At 41.2% G+C, this 21,007-nt stretch overlaps 2 protein-coding genes across 2 annotated transcripts in view; both read left to right on the top strand.

Annotated features, from left to right (window-relative positions):
- LOC114660236 (leucine--tRNA ligase, cytoplasmic-like) overlaps positions 1-9,958 on the top strand; it is a 73,542-nt gene extending 63,584 nt beyond the window's left edge. Inside the window, exons 31-32 of the mRNA XM_028812791.2 lie at positions 8,188-8,320; positions 8,857-9,958. Coding sequence (XP_028668624.1) covers positions 8,188-8,320; positions 8,857-9,062 — 339 coding nt within the window. The 3' untranslated portion in view covers positions 9,063-9,958. The remainder of the gene's footprint in view (positions 1-8,187; positions 8,321-8,856) is intronic.
- Positions 9,959-12,510: 2,552 nt separating this feature from the next.
- The window catches only part of plac8l1 (PLAC8 like 1), a 29,618-nt gene continuing 21,121 nt past the window's right edge, over positions 12,511-21,007 (top strand). The window contains exon 1 of the mRNA XM_028812787.1: positions 12,511-12,573. The gene's annotated coding sequence lies outside the window, so the exon portion shown is untranslated. The remainder of the gene's footprint in view (positions 12,574-21,007) is intronic.

Raw genomic sequence — 21,007 nt, 5'->3', positions numbered from 1 at the left:
GATGTAAACGAATGGACATGGTCAGCAACAATACTCAGGCTGTGGCATTTAAACGGTTGGTACTAAAGGGCCCAAAGTGTGCCAAGAAAATATCCCTCGCACCAATACACTACCACCACCAGCCTGAACTGTTGATACAAAGCAGGTTGGATCCATGCGTTCATGTTGCATGAATCCGAATGTTGCAGCATAAAGCAAGACTCCTCAGATTAGACAATGTTTTTCCAGTCTTCTGTTGTCCAATTTTGGAGAGCCCATGCGAATCGTAGCCTCAGTTGCCTGTTCTTAGCTAACAGGAATGGCACCTGGTTTGGTCTTCAGCTACTGTAGCCCATCTGCTTCAAGTTTCAAAATGATGTGCACTCAGAGATGCTTGTCTGCATACCTCGGTTGTAATGAGTGGTTATTTGATTTGCTGTTGCCTTTCTATCAGCTTGAACCAGTCTGGCCATTCTCTTCCTCTCCACTTCTCAGGCATCCTGTTATTCTCACGTTCCGTGATTGCTTTAAACAGTATGGTTAAAAACTCCACTGCCGTTTCTCCCAAACACCTCCATGCTTCCACAGATATGTCATCTGGACCAATGGCCTTTCCATTCTTCATCCTCTTCATAGCTGTCCTTACTTCCTCCTTGCTAATTCGTTGTATTTCCTGATTCACTATCTCCACGTCATTCAACCTTCTCTCTCATTTTCTTCATTCATCAGCCTCTTAACCCCTTAACCGCCCTCTGCCGGATATATCCGGCACCGTTGTTTTATTGCTAACGCCATACTGCCGGAATTATCCGGCACATTTGCCTGTGGTTATATGAATGCCTGGCAAGTAGTATAACTGACGGTTTGGCGTGGGTATTATTACTACGTTGTATTTCGACAAGTCTGTGGTTGTTTTGGCCGGTCATGTGACGTGATTCGCATGTAACAGCTGTGAATATGGCGAAACGTAAACTGACTTCAAGTGAGGCTTTGCAGGCGATTTTGGACAGTTCTGATCATGATTGTAGCAGTTCTGAAGAAGATTTTAGTGACAGTGATGAGCAGCAACGTGCGCTGCATGATACTGTGAATGAAGACGCATCGGATGACGGCGCTGAGTGGGTGTATCCCCAGCATCTCAGCTGGGCTGCTGCCCGTGGTGAACTACCTTTTCTGCATTCATTTGAGGGAACGTGTGGCTTTATTGTTGATGTAAACAATTACACTGCTGAGCAGTTTTATGAGCTGTTTGTGTCACCTGATTTGATCAGACATTTTGTTCATCAGACAAATCTGTATGCAGCACAGTTTATTGAGAAAAATCCCAATTTACCTCCACATTCCCGTGTTCGTGCTTGGTTTGACACTGATGAAAACGAAATGAAAAAATTCATTGGGATTTTGATGTTGATGGGAATAATCAGAAAACCAGATATTGAGATGTACTGGTCTACAGATCCTATGTATGCAACACCTATTTTTGCAGCTGTCATGACACGTAACCGATTCTCTTTGCTGCTGAAATTCTTTCATTTGAATGACAACAGAAATGAGCCAGATAAGAAAGATCCAAACCGCGACCACTTGTTCAAGCTACGTCCTTTGATTGATCATTTATTTGAAGCATTTCAGTTGCCCTACATGCCAGGACCGTCAGTTGCAGTTGATGAAAGTTTATTGTCGTGGAAGGGCCGCTTACAGTTTCGACAGTATCTACCATTGAAAAGGGCACGGTTTGGTATCAAGATGTTTTGCTTAGCTGAGAATTCAGGTTACATTTATAGATTTCGTGTATACACTGGCAAAGAGGATCCTATGAGTAGTATTTCAGCAGTGTTGCCAGATGAATGTAAGGACTTTGGACTTTCAGAAAAACGCTGTCATGTCTGTTCAAAGAAGGGTCAGCGTAGAGACGTCAAGACCTTCTGCTCAAAGTGTCCCAGCAATCCAGGACTTTGTGCAGTTCCCTGCTTTGGCCTGTGGCACAGCAAACTCAAATACTGGGAATGAAACTATGATTGACTGAACTAATTTTGACTTTTGAATTACTTTTGACTGTTCCGTTTTTGTAGTTGACAATAAATCCAGAAGCCTGAGAAAAGGTACATTTTGTGCTTTATTATGTGTTTGCCCATTTCTAGAACTTGCACAACATTTAGTGGTCAATACTGCTTGAATAAATGTAAAAAATGTAAAAAAAATGTAAAAAAGTAAAAAAACGAAAATTGTTCAGATTTCGCCTGGCGTGGGGAATATTTAGGGAGTTGGCGGTTAAAGGGTTAAAGTACTTTTTTCATCTGCTCAACACACTCTCTTTACTTCTGAGTACGTTTCCATCTTTATCCTTTATCACAGTAACCTGCTGCACATCTTTCCCAGCTAGGTCATTCTGTGTAGCCAGTTGGTTCAGGTTCTTTTCTCCCTCCTTAGTGTCCAGACTGTCATACAGCTCAATATAGGCCTTTTCTTTAGCTTTCACTACCTCTCTCTTCACCTTATGCCTTGTTTCCTTGTACTCTTGTCTACATCTCTCTGACAATTCCACTTCTTCACTAACCTCTTCCTCTATATATTCTCCTATACATCCTCATTCTACCACCAGGTTTCCTTTTCTTCCTTCTTCTGTCCAGATGCTCTGCCAAGCACCCTTCTTGCTGTTACCCTTACTACTTCTGCTGTAGTTGCCCAGCTGTCTGATAACTCCTTACTGCCAGCCAGTGCCTATCTTACCTCCTCCCTGTACTCAACCTTGCAGTCTTCCTTTTTCAACTTCCACCATTTGATCCTTGGCTCTGCTCTTATTCATCTCCTCTTCTTGATCTCCGATGTCATCCTACAGACCACCATCCTATGCTGCCTAATTATGCTTTCCCTTGCCACCACTTTGCAGTCTGCAGACTGACCCTCCTGCGTAGGATGTACTCTACCTGTGTGCATCTTCCACTCTTGTACGTCACCCTATGTTCCTCCCACTTCTTAAAATATGTATTCACCACAGCCATGCCCATTCGTTTTGCAAAATCCACTATCATTTGACCTTTTGCATTCCTCTCCTTGATGCCATACCTACCCATCAGTGCCTCATCTTCTCTGTTCCCTTCACCAACATGCCCATTGAAATCTGCTCCAATCACCACTCTCTCTCCCTTGAATACACTGTCCACCGCTTCATCCAACTCACTCCAGAAATCTTCTTTCTCGTCTGTTGTACCCAATTTTTTGGGCATATGCACTAACAACATTCATCATCACACCTTCAATTTTCAGTCATAATCATTACTCTTGTCTGACACTCTTCACTTCTAAAACACTCTTGATGTACTGTTCCTTCAGGATAAACCCTATCTGCATCCACACCATGATAGAACAGTTTAAACCTACCACCGATCCACCTGGCCATACTTTCCATTTAGTCTCTTGCACGCACAATATATCGGCCTTCCTTCTCTCCATCACTTCAGCTATCTTGCTTCCCTTACTAGTCATACTGCCAACATTCAAAGTTCCTAAGCTCACTGAAACTCTCTTTACCTTCCTCTTCTCCTCCTGCCTCTGGACACACCTTCCCCCACTTCTCCTCCTTCTTCAGCGAACAGTAATACAATTTCCACCCACACCCTGTTGGCTACCAGTACTAGTGGCAGCCGTTGTTAACCCGGGCCTTGACCAATCTGGTATGGAAATTCCTATTGTTGTCCACATAGTGATCTGGCAAAATTTTACACCAGATGTTCTTTCTGACGTAACCCTGCCCATTTATCCAGGCTTGGAACTGGCATGAAGAAACACACTGGTATGTGCATCCCCCGTGGATATGTCTTTTGACATAGTTGTTTAAGAAATGAGAAGCTACTCACTGCCTCAGTCAGGGTTAAATATCTTGTTGCCAGCATGAAATATTAATCACTGAAGTAATTAACCAATGGATGGGTCTTTATCTATTTATAATATATATAATCTGTATAGTATATGTAATATATACCTTTCGGCTATTTGCAGACAATTTCAGGAAAAAATTAGAGAATACAACAATGTTTCACGTGTAATTGTCAGAAAGAGCCCTCAGCCAGCGGCATAATGGCTGTTCTTGTCCCACATTTTTCTTTTTTTAATCTTGATCATATCTAAATTGCAGTAGAGCAATTATTAACACTGTTTAACCGTATCAGAAATAAAACTATTATTATTAAAATTACCAAACAAAAAATACAATACCACATTGTTATAATAAGTTTAAACTATTAACATTCCGGTTTTACTTTTATTTCTCTCTCATTTATTGAGATGTACATATATTCTATATTTACCATAATATCATTTTTTAATTTCCTTTTCCTTTCACTTTCCTTCCTTCCACTGTTACCCTCTGTATTCTGTAATAATTGTAAAGTGATTCACATTTTGCTTTAAGAAATCAGAACCATTACACTCCCTTTGGAAGCTTGTATTTTCCTTAACACTTTCAATATAGAATTTGTTTCCTTCCAAGCTCATCTATTAAAGGATTTTTTGTGAATGTGGCACTACAACCATATCATTGTTGTCAGAAACAAATAGTTTGTCTTAATTAAGCACTTACTGACATATGAAGTTAGTTTTCTTTCTATGCTCACTTCTAAAAATGTGTTCCAATTAACTAAGTGACAAAGATTAAGCTCAAAGACTCTGCAGTTTTTAACAAAAACGGTTTTCACTTAGCTCTTTTTGCAGCATACTAAGAAACTAGATTTTCACATGTATATTGTATTTCTACCATAGTCTTATCAGATTTATTTTTTGTAAGGAGCCCATTAGTATGCAAATAATTTGTCTTCACTCGCTAGAGATTCTGAATGTGTTTGCTTAAATGCATTGTTTCCAAACAATATTGTATTCAGCACATTAGAGCATGTTATTGAAATTACTAGCATTCTCTGGTAATTAATTTTTTTAGTTGAAAGAGCATCTGAGCATTACTAGCCATTTGAACTTGTTTATTTAATTTATAAAATGCATAAAAGTATATGTTATCACATTTGTGAGCTTTTGTATTTAATGTGGGCAAAATTTAATGGCTATTAGAAAAAGGTTCCTGTTATGGATTGAATGTGAGGCAAATTACTTTTTCCAATTTAAAATAAAACTATTGCCATAATTTTATTTGTATTTCTAAATACAGAAACAATTGTTGACCCATCTTCCACCTTCACTTTGTTTACTTAAGTTTAGCACTGGACTGTCATGAGTGTTGCAGTTGGCTGTGTGTGTTGTGAAGTTTTCCACTGGTGTAGCTATGGGTTGCCTTTTATTCACAGACACAGCAACATAGGAAAAATATTTTGTGGTTGTCCACAGATGCAGGTTAAAAATTTGACCTGCAACTGAGGTACTAAAGTTACAAAAATTGACAAACATCAGAAACAAAGTGTAATCTTTTTATGCATTTTAAATGATAACGTGCCACCATGCATGTTTAAAATGCATAGAGTGAAACTCTTGCAAGACTGTGAGAGGTGCTCTGCACAGGTCAGTGTATCTGTGGCTCAGCACTATGTAACATTGAAAAGTAGAAAGTTTTATTGTCCTTTAAAAGAAAACCAGAGAAGTAATTAGTGGCATGTGTAACTACTTTGTGTTAAAAATTGCAGGATAGTAGACACAGCCTAAGGAAACATCATGAAAGGTGGATGGCATCATCTGCAAAAACCCCACTCAACCTGTAGTTCTTTGACAGATGCCAGGAACCAACCCTCTAGCTTTTGTTAAAATAAGACTGTGCAAACATGGCTGTAAAATACTTTGCCCGAGATAAAAGGCAAGATCATGTGTGTTTCTCTTTTATTTAGAGTATAACAGCAATTAATTTACAGAATTGAAGATTATAAGTGAAAGTTTGTTTTACTTTCGCTGTATTAAAATAGCTTCTTCTTGTTGTTTTCTTTTCTTAAAAGTGTTGTGCTTTAGTACACCTCCTCCAGGACACAAAACAGATTCAGAGTGTTGCTGCATCCTTAATATGGAAAGATAAAATTCAAATCATCGTAAGCAGTTTAACTGAAACACCTTTTCCTTGTTGTCGAGCCACTGATGTCCAATTGATGGTGGCATTTATATATTTCATAACAACTTATAGACAGACAAGTAGGTAGATGAACAAACAAAGAAACAAATGAAGTTTATTTGTCCCATGGAGAAATCTAGGTTTTATAGAAGTTCATGAAATATTATAATAACAACCACAACTCCTCCAATCAAATACACACACAAATTACAAAAAAAAAACAACATCTGACTTGGCTAATGATAAGGGAGCAGTGACAGTGGGACATCATAAAGGCAGATTGCTGTAGTAATTTGTTGGCTAAGACTACTCAATGACTATGTGTCATAGGGAGGATCTGCAGCATTTTTTAGAGTGGCCATTGGTCTGACTTAATTCTTTCCTTTGCTACAAGTGGGTCGAGAGTGTGTCTCATAACTGAGCTTGCCTTCTTAATCAGCTTGTAGATTCAGTGTGCCTTTCTTGAAGCAATGTTATGGGCCTAGTACACTACAGCATAGAAAATTGCACTGGCTTGTTGAGCCTTTGACTTTGTGTGCTTCATCCTCTGTAGGAAATACTTTCCCAGTAACAAGCCAGCAGCGATCTGTTAAATCCAGTTCAGTGAGATTCTTTCTAACAGGGCTATTCCTTAAGTGCCACAAACATGTTCACCTTTGAAGATATCAGTTGTAATAGTAACAGTTAATGTGCCCAAGAAAAATGCCTTCATAGTACACTGAATTTGTGCCAAAGAGCAATGTCATTCATACACTTAAACACTTCAGAATGAGTGCTGGTTTTAGTTAAAAGTTAATGTGCAAACACCAGCTATGCAGCACTGTGTTCTAAAAAGAGCAGGATGTGTTTTTACTGTAAATGTAGAAACTTGATTATACAGTATATTCTTCTGGTATTTGAATGCTTTCATCAGGAGACTCCAGTTTTTCCTCATGGTTTAAGTGACTCTAGAAATGGTCTGGTGTGTGCACAGGTATGATTGAGCCTTTTGATAGACTGGTTAGCAGTCTAAGATGGGACACTATCTTGCATATATTGCAGGATAGGCTCTAGTGTGTGGAGAGTAGCGTTTGATTCCCCACATGGACATTTTAAGAAGAGAGCCCATGCTCAGAAGCAGAGATGTGACTCTCGAAGATATGTGTAATAGACTTCTTGAATTATTAGTAAATGCAATCATAGCATGATGCTGCAAAATCAGTTCATGTGATGAGCAAATATGTCAATGTTCAAAAGACTACAGTTGAATGTACAATGATTTATTGGCATGCTTAAAATACATTAGTGATGAGCAAATTTTTGATAATTGCATTTCTTCACAGGCTAATTTGCCTTGCATATTAAGGGTTCTCTCTAAAAGAGAAAATGTTATTCATTTTATAACTGGTTCCTTTTTTTTCCTGTCTGTATCCACCCATTTCTTTCAGTGAGTATATGTAGGAGGCAGGAGCCAGTACTAGAGAACAGAGTAACGGGCACAACACAAGAAGCAACTCCAGATGAGTCATCACAGGCTGTTTTAATGTCACTATGGACCTTTATGTGTCCAACTTAGGATGTGACAAGAAACCATTGTGCACCCACCCATGTGCTTTTTGAACTCTATACAGTTGGCATCTTGGCCAGGATCTGAATACATGACTCTGAAGTTGCTGTTTCTATATTTTACTGAGCACTGTTAATTTAATTTATTAATAAGTGACAACAACAGTTTTAGGAAATGGAAATCTGTTATATTGGTGTAGATTGAACTAACATTTGACTGTAAGCTTAAGCAGGTAAGGGTGGGTTTGGGTATACAAACTGGAGTAAGTACAGCGACTCTGGATACTAACCGCCGTGTGCACAGGCATATTTGGGTATGATTTTCAGTTCCCTTGCCAAAGTCTAGTGTGCCATCTTTGCAACTTTGTTTTCTGGAAATGATTTGATTTCTGCAGCTGTTTTCTTTTTCCTCTTATTAAACACCACCTACATATAAATTAAGAAATTTAAATTTACATAACTGTCCCGTATATAACTTCATAATGGTAAAAACTGATGCTGAAAGCTTAGCTGCAAGCTGGTGGCTGCACTGCTGTCTTCTAAATGAACAAACATGATTCTGTATTACAGCGTAAAGGTCTGTTTTTTTGGGTTTTTTTAAACTTGTATGTCATTTTCCACAGCCCAGCATTCCTGTGTGCCTTGTGAATCCCCAGCCAGCCAATGGGCATTTCTCGACAGTGATTGATATCCGAGAGGGTGACAGCAGGGACAGCATCCTCCGAAGGCTGATGAAAGTAGACAGAGCAATCAAAGGTACAGAGCCTGGTGTTAAATGTTTTGAGAAATTAAATTCAGAAAATCTTTAGACATTTTCTCTGAATCAACACTTAAGGGCCCAGTCTAGCTAACTGAACTTTGTTCTCTTTTTCATTGTTGCCAATTTGGATTTTGCTTTTCAATTTTTAGCCAGCTCAGAAGAGCGTATTTGAGTGTAATAAGATTCACAGTAAACTTATTGACTGTCTTATAAAGTAAGTTCTGTCAGATTAAGGGTAGAAGTTGCATATCCTCTGTAACACGAATTAGTAAAAGTAAAACCTTTGCATGGCTAAGGATTTTTGTCACATTTGTGATTGTTGTAAGATGTTTATCACTCTTGGGTCAGTATTTTTATGTTTGCCCATTTTTTCATGTTTGCATTAATGCACCCCATAACGCTGTTATTGATTTCAAACCAGTCATTTGCTTCAGCCAGCAAGCCTTCAAACTTACAGTTAGATTTTTTTATTCATTTGGATCAAATGAGTGTTCTGTATATGTAATCTTATGTATCTTTGCTTATTTTACAGAGCTTTCAACAGTTAAACTGATGCGATATGAAGACCCTTTGCTGGGACCACGCCGTGTTCCCATTCTAGGAAAGGAGGAAGTGGGAAAGACACCAATATCAAATGAGAGTGTCTTCCACATAAACCCTAGTACTAGGAAAGTCCACATTAAAGACAACGGGCTCATGGTGGACATTGGGGATACTCTAGTATACCTGGTCCAGTAGTTGTGAATTTCTTACTCGGCAGCAGATCCATGTTGTTTCTGTTTGAGAAAAGAAAAATTCAGAGTGACTTCAGTAATGACTTGGATGGAGGGACTTTTCATATCAGTTGGGTTCAGCTTTTATAAATAACTCTAGGACCGTAATAAGCAAATCAGTATTGATTAATTTTAAATGCAATGTATCGCCCACGAGCAGACAAAATATTTTACTTTACTTTCTTTATAATAAAACCAAATGCCAGTGAGAGAATAGAAAATATCTAAATATTCAATGCAAATCAGTGTGCTTCAGCGGAGAGCAGTGAACTAACCTAAAAGGTTTTTGTCTGCTGTTAGTGTTATTTATATAATGTACAATTTCTACTGTAAATTTCATCAATGTGTCTTTTCCAGTCAGCTTTTCCACTTTCTTGCTAACTTATTCCCATTATTTTTTCTTTTTCTATATTGCTTGGTGTATTTAACTCGCTATTGAGTTTTATTATAAATAATACCACTGTAGTTCTGCTCTCATAAATTTGTTTATTCAGGACATTCTGCAACTTAAGTAAGTAGGAAAGTGCGCCTATTTTTTGTCAAATGCTCTTAGAAGTGAACATTGTTGAAATACTGATGAAATAATGTAACTGTTGCCTATTTACTGATGCACTTAAAAAAGCATCTGCAGAGAGAAATGGATTTTAAATGTAAGATGTTATAGGACGTTATACATCTGTTACACATCACACATCCCAGAATGCCAACTGAACCACAGTACGCTTAGCTCTAAAGTGTGTTTAGCCCAATGCATTGTTGACTGACTGACTGTTGTAAGCAAGCTGTGCCTCGTTGCAACCTTGTAAGATTGAATTTTTAAGCAATCCTCGACCTGAACCCTATTAAACCAGTTCAAGTTTATAGGTATTATCTGTTTTGGTTTGTGTTTTTTGGACTTGTGCTGAAACCATTGCGTTTAGAATACTTTGTTATTTATGGCTATGCCACATTACGTGACTTTTCCAGTGATTTTTCAGTCCTAGCCTTCATTTTCATAATCTTAGTAATGCTCAAATAGAGCCCAGTCACTTAGTGTTACACTCTGAGCCACTCCTCCAGCTATTCTACGACATACTCCAGTATAATCAAACTGGTTTGATTTGTCTGTGTTGGGGCAGCTGCTGTGTGCATACGAGCCGACAACCAATAAATGTCCATCTGGAAATACGGCCCATATGATTTTAAATAACCATGACAGGTAGAGGGAGCTGCTGAGCCTTCGTACAGCGCCACCTCTATCAGGCAGCGTGCTATTGGCTCAAACAAAGAGGGCTGAGCACAGCTTTGCTGGACGGCCCACAAGTTATTGCTAAATGCAACATAGTGTGAGATTTAAAATGACACGGCCGAGTGATGAGATCAATGACTGTGGGCAGCACATCAGACATACGTTGTGACTAGAAGTTTTGTCATGTGACATTAGCTTTATTTGTCGAGCAAGTCTTTGGAGTTGTCACATTCCATAACTGATTTAACAGGAGCGCACCGCCATCTGCTTTCAACTCATTAACATGTAAATGACAGCCATGGCTGAAAATTGCTGGAAAGGTTGTGTAACGTGATAGCCTCAGGTTTGATGGTGGCTTTAGTCATAGGGGTGGGCTCTGTGTGCATGATAGTAGACCACCAATGAAAGCTCATCAAGTTATACAATCATAATATGCAGTGATGAGGACTAAGGAACACCTCACAATCACAACAAAAACTTACCAACCTGATGCTGCGTGTTTGATGTACCACAACAGATTGGACAAAATAAAACAAGGGCTGAGTTTGAGGCTGAATTCACTGAACCATTTCACCATTCATATAGAGCTGGCACTGTTTGGCCAACAAGTTATTAGTGCTCACAGAAAGGGGCACATATGTCTGTCCTAGGAGCTTGACACACTCGGTAAATGGGACATGGCCAGTGATTTTTAGGCATTTCATGTGATCTGACAATTAGATCAGCAAGCCAGTCGGCAAATGTGACATACCCCACGACTAGAAATTACTAAATGTGACATCAGTTTAAGAGGGTGATATATATAAGAACACCCACAAACTTCAGCAGACATTAAGTTCATTCTCACCAAGAGGCAGTGGAAGGAGGTGAAGCTTTGCTTCATGTAGACCTGCGGTTGTATTTTTGTACAAGTTTGAGTTGGCACATTTGCATTACTGTTGGTGAGGTAGGTGACGTGTACCGGTGCAGTCGATCACTAAAATCTGGAATCCTCAGTCATGGGTTTGAATTCCTGCCCGATCCCCCTCTGTTTGTATTTTGTGTGTTCTCTCCATGTGTGATGGGATTTTGCTGCAATTTTATCCCTGCTCTACCACAATGGTTAATTGGGAATGTTACAGTGGTCCATAGTTGATTTATATGAGAGTGGCCTATGGTTGACTGGTCCTGAATTGAACAATGTGCAGTGGTGGTTTTAGGTATGGGTGATGTGGGCAGACACCCTTGGTGGTGTCTTGCTGGAGGTAGCATGGGGTACCAGTCCCCAAAAATATGAAATTATTACAGCCTGAGCTGGACAGTCCATTAGGAGTGCAGTTTATGAAAGTAAGTAACTGAAGGGGCAACTTGGTTGTCTTAGTCTAGTAAGATGGTTTTTCCACTGTTTATGGAAGTGAAGGGCCAAGTGCTCCCAGAATTCTGAGGTATGAACACAGAAGGGTGGCATCTATGTAACTGAAATTCTAATTGAAGAGGTATGCTATGGACACCGAGTGGGCCTACCTCCAAATGGACTTTGACTGGCACTGATGACATAGTTTTGAGAATGGACTAATTGATTAGAAATGGGAGTGGAGAAGCACACGCTGGGACACTGCCTTGAATCTCCTCCTCCCCACTTGCTCGTTCGGCTATCACAGGGCTGATCCTGGGCAAAATAGTGCACTGGGCCTCCTTTTGTGACAGCAAAACAAACATTGTGAGCCCCTGTGTCCCTGGGCCAGTGCCCATACGTTAAGACGGCCCTGGGCTATCATGTCCTTTACTGCTGACTTGTTCAAGTATGCAGTGGTGACGTCAGTGTGTTTATGTTCCAAGTTTAACTGATCCTAAAGTAAATACAGCCCTGTATATGAATGCTGCAGACTCGTCTGCTCTCCAGGGTCCTGCAGTATTTAATGTGATTTGTGCCACTTGCCCACAGTCAAGCGCACTTCATTCACACGTTGGGTAGCCAGTCGTTAATATTGACTCCGACTGATGATCGGGGCTATGTCTCCCACTTGCAGACACAATTCATTCTTCTTTTGTATCCGAAATAAATAAACCTTGAAAAGCTGCTCATTTGGTGGCCGGCTGGCACCGTACGCACGCTCACTGGCGGGGCAGGTCGCTTTATCTGCGTCTCCCAGGTGTCGCAGCTGCGTTATCTCTTCCTTCCAGCACACACCCCACTCATTTTTCACTGAGTTATATTTGACTTCCAGGCTTTCTGCTTTGGCTGAATTGGTGACACAACCTTTCAAATGTAAGTTCTTTCAGTTTTCAGCTATTTTTCTTATCCTTTGTTTAGGAGTAAAACGTACAGGAAACCCTTATAAAGTATGAACTGTGTAGTTGATGCCGGCATACGGAGAGGGAACTGAGGGGTTTGGGGTCTTGGCTTCATCTTACTACCGAATGTGTGATTACTACTGAAACAAAGGGCCTTGTTTGCTTCTGGGGGATTTGAACTTGTTTGCGTTTTTTTCTTTCTGGTGGGCTCATGGATTATCTGCAGTAATGATGTTTTTAATGAGCTGCAAAGTAATTTTAAGTGTTTAAACGCTTCAATTTGAGGCAGTTGGTGAGATGACGTTTTTCTTGGTTATTCTTCCATTGCTTTTCTGTGAGTGACTTCTCCATCCAGTACTGTGGCTAGTAGTAGCAGGACCACTGCTGGACCTGTGCATGGGCTGCAGCTCAGGGCCCCGAAATTAATTAAAAAAGGAAAAAGCGTTCTTTGTTTGTTTTGCAAAGAAATATTCTTGCCTCTAGTTTGGCCGATCGTGTCCTCTTTAACCCCTTTGCTGTTAACCCCGACATAACTCGCCCACCGCTAGTCGCAAGCACACAAATGCCCACCGTGACCCCGGTATGGGAGGTATTTTCTGCAAAAAAAAATTGTATTTTTAGTTTATAGTTTTCATTTTCTTTTTTGCAATTTCATTTTGAAAGCCTGCGAGCTAGAATGCTGCAAAAATTAAAATGAAATAACCCCATTTTATTTTTTTGCAGCGTTCTTGCGCATAGATTTTGAAAATGAAATTGCAAAAAAAGAAATTGCATTTTTATAGACCCCCAGGGTTTACGTGTCTCCGGGAACTGGAGGGAGTGACGGAGGGCGGCTGTTGCAGAACAGATAAATTTGGGCTGTCTGGAAGAATAACTGGACAGTGACGGTCCATCAGTGGCTGGTGACCGCATTAAACCTTCTATTTCCAGTGATAGTGAAGCATGCAAAGGTGATGGTTTGGAATAAACGGTTAGCCCTGACGCCACACGTAAAATAACTTTGTTAATGGCATTTTATTCGGATGGTGTGGTCATTCGTTGAACCAACCCTTCTCAAAGAAACCTTTCATTTGGGATATTATTCTTTGCGTATCAGATTGGTTCCTTGTGCTTTAAGTATGTTCCCTGTGTGTGAGGTGCAGGCCATAATAGATAGATAGATAGATAGATAGATAGATAGATAGATAGATAGATAGATAGATAGATAGATACTTAATTAATCCCAATGGGAAATTCACAATAGTTAAGGCACTGGAGGTTGTGTGAGTTTATAACCCGCTACAACCTGCTTGTGCTCAATTGGAAACATAAATGAAATGTAATTAATTATATCACAAATGTTGTAAGCTGCCTGTGATAAAAGAGACCGCCAAATAATAAGTAATAATAATAAGTGATTATAAAAACTGAAATCTTTGTTATATTTCAGGATAGTAACAAAGAAAACCTGAACTTCACCTTTGTTAAAAATCATAACCCCGTTTGAATTATGCATATCTGTTATCACCTGTTCATGATTCTTTATGGACCCTACTATACAGATCTTTCTGGAACCTTCATGTGGATTGTTCTTTTGCGTGCCAAAAATGGTTCTGTTTTGGCGCTGTTCTCAAGAACCAGACTAGAACCTTTCATTCTTAAGTGGGCACTTCCAAATGTGTATGGTATAACAAGAGCTTTTGGAAACTTTCAAAGGTGCCATTCTGGGCGCAAGAAAGATTTAAGTAGATAGACCGTGTCATCAAGCAAAGGAAGAAGCCCACTGATAAATTAATGTTAGGGGGGCCATCCCAGTCATCCCCATTTAATAAAGAGAAAATATTCATTTATAATGAAAAACAAAATGTAGTGCTTATGGCTTTGAGCCTTCAGGTTACACAGAACTCCATCCTTTATCTGCCCTCTCTGTAAGTTAAGCCCACTATTTCATCAGACCTCGCAGACCACATGCTCTACATAAGAGATGCTCAGTCTGTCCACCATTTTCTGTGCGATACTGGTGCACAAGTGAGCGTGCTACCTGTGTCACATTCTGGAGGCTGCTGATGGCACTAGGAATCCCCTCCTACAGAACACAGCATGCCATCTTATCTTTCTGTGGATGACGTATCACTTGGACATTTGTCTTGGCCAAGGTGGCCAGGCCGCTGCTAGGCGCACTCTTCCTGTTTGCAAATGGGTTTCTGGTTGATGTTGAGAATCGTCGCCTCGTAGATGCAATGGACTTTGCCACCCTTCCCTGCACACTTAGCAGTGTTATTACCTCTTCCCTGTACAATATGAGGGCTGCGACTTGCAAATTGTGACTTGGCCCACCTTCTGAATGAATTCCCCCAGCTATTCAAACCCACTTTTTCCACAGCGGAAACAAAGCATGGCGTAGAACACTACATTTCTAGTTCTGGTCCACCAGTCCGCACCCCTGACAAGCTGGCTGTTGCAAAGGCTGAATTTGCTGAAATGGAAGGGCTAGGAATTGTGCGCTGATCAAACAGCCCGTGGGCATTGCCCCTCCATATGGTGCCCAGTGTTCCAGCCGTGTGGGTATTACCGCTGCCTGAATGATCACACTGTCCCGGATCGCTACCTAATACCACACATACAGGATATCTTGCCACGGTGGCAAATGTGAACCTGGTCTGTGGCTACCACCAAGTACCAGTGCACCCGGCAGACATCCCCAATACGGCAGTCATCACCCCCTTCGGATTGTTTAAATTCCTGCATACACCATTTGGCCTTAAAAACACTTCACAAGCATTCCAGAGGTTGATGGACTCTGTCCTCTGCAATTTTTACTTCCTTTTTGTCTATACTAAGATGACATCTTAGTTGCCAGCTCCTCCAAAGTTGAACACCTCGCCCATCTCCGAGCGTTGTTCGTACCGTATGCCTGAGCCTGCATGGGTTGATTATCAATCCCGTTAAGTGTCTGTTTGGAGTGTGTCCATCTTAGACTTCCTGGGGAATCACATTCCAAAAGAGACTGTGATTCCTTTGACTGCCACAGTCTTTGCTGTCACCAGTTTTCCACAACCCTGGTACTGTGCCCACCTGTCAGGTGTTTTTAGGGCATGGTCAATTTCTACCAGCACATCATTCCTCGGGCAGTACTCATTATGCAGCTTTTATATGAGGCTCTACAGGGAAGGCTCCTGTCATGTGGTCCAAAGACCTGAACAAGGAATTTATGAACACCAAACTTGCTTTAGCTGATGTGGCCCAACGCTCCACTCGCTCTTGCAACTGATGCTTTGGACCAGGCAGTGGGGGCGTTATTTGAACATTGGGCTGATAATGCATGGCAACCATTGGTGTTTTTCAGCAGACATTTATGGCCCAATGAACACAAGTGTATCCCCTCCAACTGGGAGCTACTGAGTTTGTACCTGACCATTCGACATTGCGATTTCTTGCTTGAAGGCTGGCCATTCACTCCGTTTGTTGACCACTAACAACTTGTTCTTGCAATGTCCAAAGTTGCTGAGCCATGGTCTGCCTGGCAGCAGTGGCACCTGGCATACATATCAGAGTTCACAACAGATGTCCAACATGTCGAGGGTAAGAACAATGTGGTGGCTGTCTTTTTCGGCCTGCACTAGTAGCCATACACATTGGAGTTGACTACTCCCAGCTGGTGGCTGACCAAGCTGAGGACCCGGAAGTCCAGGCTCTTCACTCAGCAGAAACCGTCTTGCAATTGGATGGCAGTACTGCTAAGCACAGGTTACCCACACCCAATTGTTCCCAGCAACTGGAGATGGCGCATTTTTGACACAAAAATTTTGACACAGCCAGGGTGGAGGGCATCCCAATATTTGGTGGTGACAAACTTTGTTTGGCGGGGCCTCAGAAAAGATGTTCAGAGCTGGGCAGCAGCTTATGTGTTACATGCCAGAAGGCTAAAATATATCGCCATGTTAAGGCCCCACTGATGCCTTTCTCGGGTACCTGCCATTTTGACCATGCTAATGTGGACCTGGTGGGCTCCCTTCCTCCTTCTCATGGTTTTACACACCTGTTCACTGTTATTGACAGGACCACCAATGGGACCTGATGCTGTTCCTTTGATGGCCACTAATGCAATAGAAGTATCAAGGGCTTTTGTCAGCACTTGGGTTGCACAGTTTGGCACATGGACTGAGGCGCACAGTTCTCCACTCTTGGCTGCAATGGCACAGGACCTTGGGACGACACTGCACCACACCATTGCCTACCACCTTCTAGCTAATGGCCTTTGTGAAGGATTTCACTGGTCACTAAAGTCAGACCAAGTCCTCTCTTACCAATGACAGCTGGGTCGACCATCTGCTGTGGGGCTACACACGGCTCCGAAAGAGGATCTGCAGGTCTCATCCGCTGAACTGGTGTTTGGTCAACCTGTCCATGTACCTGGGGATTTTATCCGTCCGAGTTCTGTCCTCTGGACCAGGGGTAGGCAACGTCGGTCCTGGTGAGCCGCAGTATGTGCAGGTTTTTGTTCCAACCCAGTTCCTTAACGAGAACTCAATTATTGCTGATGAAGCACATATTGCTTAAGTGACATTTTAATGCTTCATTTTAGTGGTCTCGCTTGTTAAGGTTCTCCAACCTTAATTGCTTATTTCAATCTTAAACTGCTGCATTCAGTGTTTTAATTGCTCCTTATTAGCAATAAGATGTAAAGGACAAAGCAGCCAGCAGTTCTCCAGCTAGCTTTTTTCCAATTACATCTGTGTGTGTTCATCATGCACGGTTTGATTTAATAAAACACTTAATAGAAAAATGTGACAGACTGAAAATGATGTTTTAGGCTTCAAATCATTTGGATGATATCCTTGGAAAAGAAAAAAATCTACGACATAAAAGCCTTACATTGCACAGACTAACAAGCCATAAAATTAAATAAGGTCTGAGATTGGCAATGATTGGTTTCTAATTAAGCAATTGGGTTGAATGAAAACCTGTAGCCACTGCGGCTCACCAGGACCGACATTGCGTCACCCCTGTTTTACATCTTATTGCTAATAAGGAGCAATTAAAACACTGAATGCAGCAGTTTAAGATTGAAATAAGCAATTAAGGTTGGAGAACCTTAACAAGCGAGACCACTAAAATGAAGCATCAAAATGTCACTTAAGCAATATGTGCTTCATCAGCAATAATTGAGTTCTCGTTAAGGAACTGGGTTGGAACAAAAACCTGCACATACTGTGGCACTCCAGGACCGACGTTGCCTACCCCAGCTCTGGACTGCATCCCAACATTGCTCTCCAATCCAGAACACAGCAGTCATCTTCCAGCCAGCGCCTCCCGCCTAGCACGGCTCACCTCACTCCTAATTCCCATGCCACCTGCAATCAGCAAAGTTCGCGTTTGTCGGGCACGAGGCACATCACGGCTACTGAATTATGATGGCCCTTTCCGAGTCCTGGAACGTGGAGACAAAACGTTGGTGCTTGACATCGGTGGCAAACAGCAGACAGACTCGGTGGGTCGCCTCACGCATGCGTGCACAGATTCCTCTGAGGTTTTTGACTCTCTTCTGGCCCCTGCTTCCCTTAACACATCTGTACCTACTGAGCATGCAGATGTTAATTCTCTGAGTCTGGTCACAACCCTGCCTGCTGTAGTGCATGCATGTGACTTCAGTGTGGGGGGCTGGAAGCGATGCGCCACTATAAGGACACAATTCACGTGCAATGCAGTGTGGGAGAAGGTGGAGTGATGGGTGGAGAGGCAACAGTTATATATATCCTTTTATTATTTCGCTTGTGCCCGTCTGTGCTCGATATAAACAACGGTTGCCACAACTACTACAGGTATCGAGCGGAATTTGGGGGTGACAAGGGGGGGCCCCGCTTTTGAGGTTCTTGTGTCCCGTTGGAGCGGATTTGTCAAGTTATATTCTCCAGTATATATATATATATATATATATATATATATATATATATATATACAGTTGTGCTTGAAAGTTTGTGAACCCTTTAGAATTTTCTACATTTCTGCATAAATATGACCTAAAACATCATCAGATTTTCACTCAAGTCCTAACATTAGATAAAGAGAACCCAGTTAAACAAGAGAAAAAAATATTATACTTGGTCATTTATTTATTGAGGAAAATGATCGAATATTACATATTTGTGAGTGGCAAAAGTATGTAAACCTTTGCTTTCAGTATCTGGTGTGACCCCCCTTTTGCAGCAATAACTGCAACTAAACGTTTCCGGTAACTGTTGATCAGTCCTGCACACCAGCTTGGAGGAATTCTAACCCATTCCTCCGTACAGAACAGCTTCAACTCTGGGATGTTGGTGGGTTTCCTCACATTACCATTTTACTCCTCCTTTTAACTTCACTTCAATGTAAGCCTCCTGATAAAATGTAAAGGCACATACAGCCTAGCTGCGACCAACAGAAACCGTCTCGCTGGCCTACATACTCGCACCAACGCACAGAAGCAGAAACATCGACATCACGCCAGACCAACCAGCTCAGGCAAGATGCCTTGGAACAACAAAGACAACGTATGACAAACCACAGAGTGACATTATCTGCAGATCAGCAGCAGCTAGTCTTGCACCTAGACAGTGAACGAAAAACGAATTACAGACGGCAAGAAACATTATGATGGAAAAACTACAGGGATTCCATAACACTGACAACTCAAAACAAGATATTCCCCTTCTATTAAATTACAGCGTATGCGATTCCACGTTCGTTTAGCATTGTATGCGTATCACCAAGTCACAACGGCAAATGTTTAATAACATCGGAGTTTATTCGCCGGGTCCTGTTTTTACCCATGGCCAGTTATACACTACATTGTGCCAGAATTACATCGAAACCTGGGCTAAACATACAGGTACTTGCGGGTTACACAACAGGGGAATATTTTAGCTGACGATAACGTTTATACAATAAATTGCATTTTTTGACAATTATTATAGATGTAAGTATGCTATGTTACCTGACAGCCACACTTCACATACTGGTTTTCCCTTCTTATCCAATATGTTGTGTTAACCTGTTCATGTTACACTTTGTATTGTAAATACTCCTGCTGTTGTAAGTGACTATAATAACATCCCATACTCATCATGTGACTATTCTAATATTGAGTCCTCTCACAAGTCATTAAAATAATCTCCTTTCTTACTGTAACGAGTGCTGTTCTTCTCTCCCTCATCATCAATTCATTTACGCTTTTATTCTTGCAAAATTTTCACACGCACAATTTGCTAGTATATAGTTTAAGGGCATTCAGTAATGAGAAGTCAAGCAAAATGACCCATTTTACTGGCTAACTACAAAGATTACAATATGCAAGCTTTCGAGGCAACTCGGGCCCTTTATAAAAGATGTCATTTTGTGTGACTTCTCACTACATTCATACAGTCATATGAAAACGTTTGGGAACCCCTCTCAGCCTGCATAATAATTGACTCTACTTTCAACAAAAAAAGATAACAGTGGTATGTCTTTCATTTCCTAGGAACATCTGAGTACTGGGGTGTTTTCCAAACAAAGTTTTAGTGAAGCAGTATTTAGTTGTATGAAATTAAATCAAATGTGAAAAACTGGCTGTGCAGAAATGTGGGTCCCCTTGTAATTTTGCTGATTTGAATGCATGTAACTGCTCAATACTGATTACTTGCAACACCAAATTGGTTGGATTAGCTCATTAAGCCTTGAACTTCATAGACAGGTGTGTCCAATCAGGAGAAAAGGTATTTAAGGTGGTCAATTGCAAGTTGTGCTTCCCTTTGACTCTCCTCTGAAGAGTGACAACATGGGATCCTCAAAGCAACTCTCAAAAGATCTGAAAACAAAGATTGTTCAGTCTCATGGTTTAGGGGAAGGCTACAAAAAGCTATCTCAGAGGTTTAAACTGTCAGTTTCAACTGTAAGGAATGTAATCAGGAAATGGAAGGCCACAGGCACAGTTGCTGTTAAACCCAGCAGGTCTGGCAGGCCAAGAAAAATACAGGAGCGGCATATGAGCAGGATTGTGAGAATGGTTACAGACAACCCACAGATCACCTCCAAAGACCTGCAAGAACATCTTGCTGCAGATGGTGTATCTGTACCTCGTTCTACAATTCAGCGCAATTTGCCCAAAGAACATCTGTATGGCAGGGTGATGAGAAAGAAGCCCTTTCTGCACTCACGCCACAAACAGAGGCACTTGTACACAAATGCTCATTTAGACAAGCCAGATTCATTTTTGAACAAAGTGCTTTGGACTGATGAGACAAAAATTGAGTTATTTGGTCATAACAAAAAGTGCTTTGCATGGCAAAAGAAGAACACCGCATTGCAAGAAAAACACCTGCTACCTACTGTCAAATTTGGTGGAGGTTCCATCATGCTGTGGGGCTGTGTGGCCAGTTCAGGGACTGGAGCCCTTGTTAAAGTCAAGGGTT

The sequence above is a fragment of the Erpetoichthys calabaricus genome, chromosome 11 (genome assembly GCF_900747795.2).
Source record: "Erpetoichthys calabaricus chromosome 11, fErpCal1.3, whole genome shotgun sequence".
Classification (NCBI taxonomy): Eukaryota; Metazoa; Chordata; class Cladistia; order Polypteriformes; family Polypteridae; genus Erpetoichthys; species Erpetoichthys calabaricus.
Note: the sequence above shows the minus strand (reverse complement) of the source record. Positions and strands in the feature narration are given on the sequence as shown.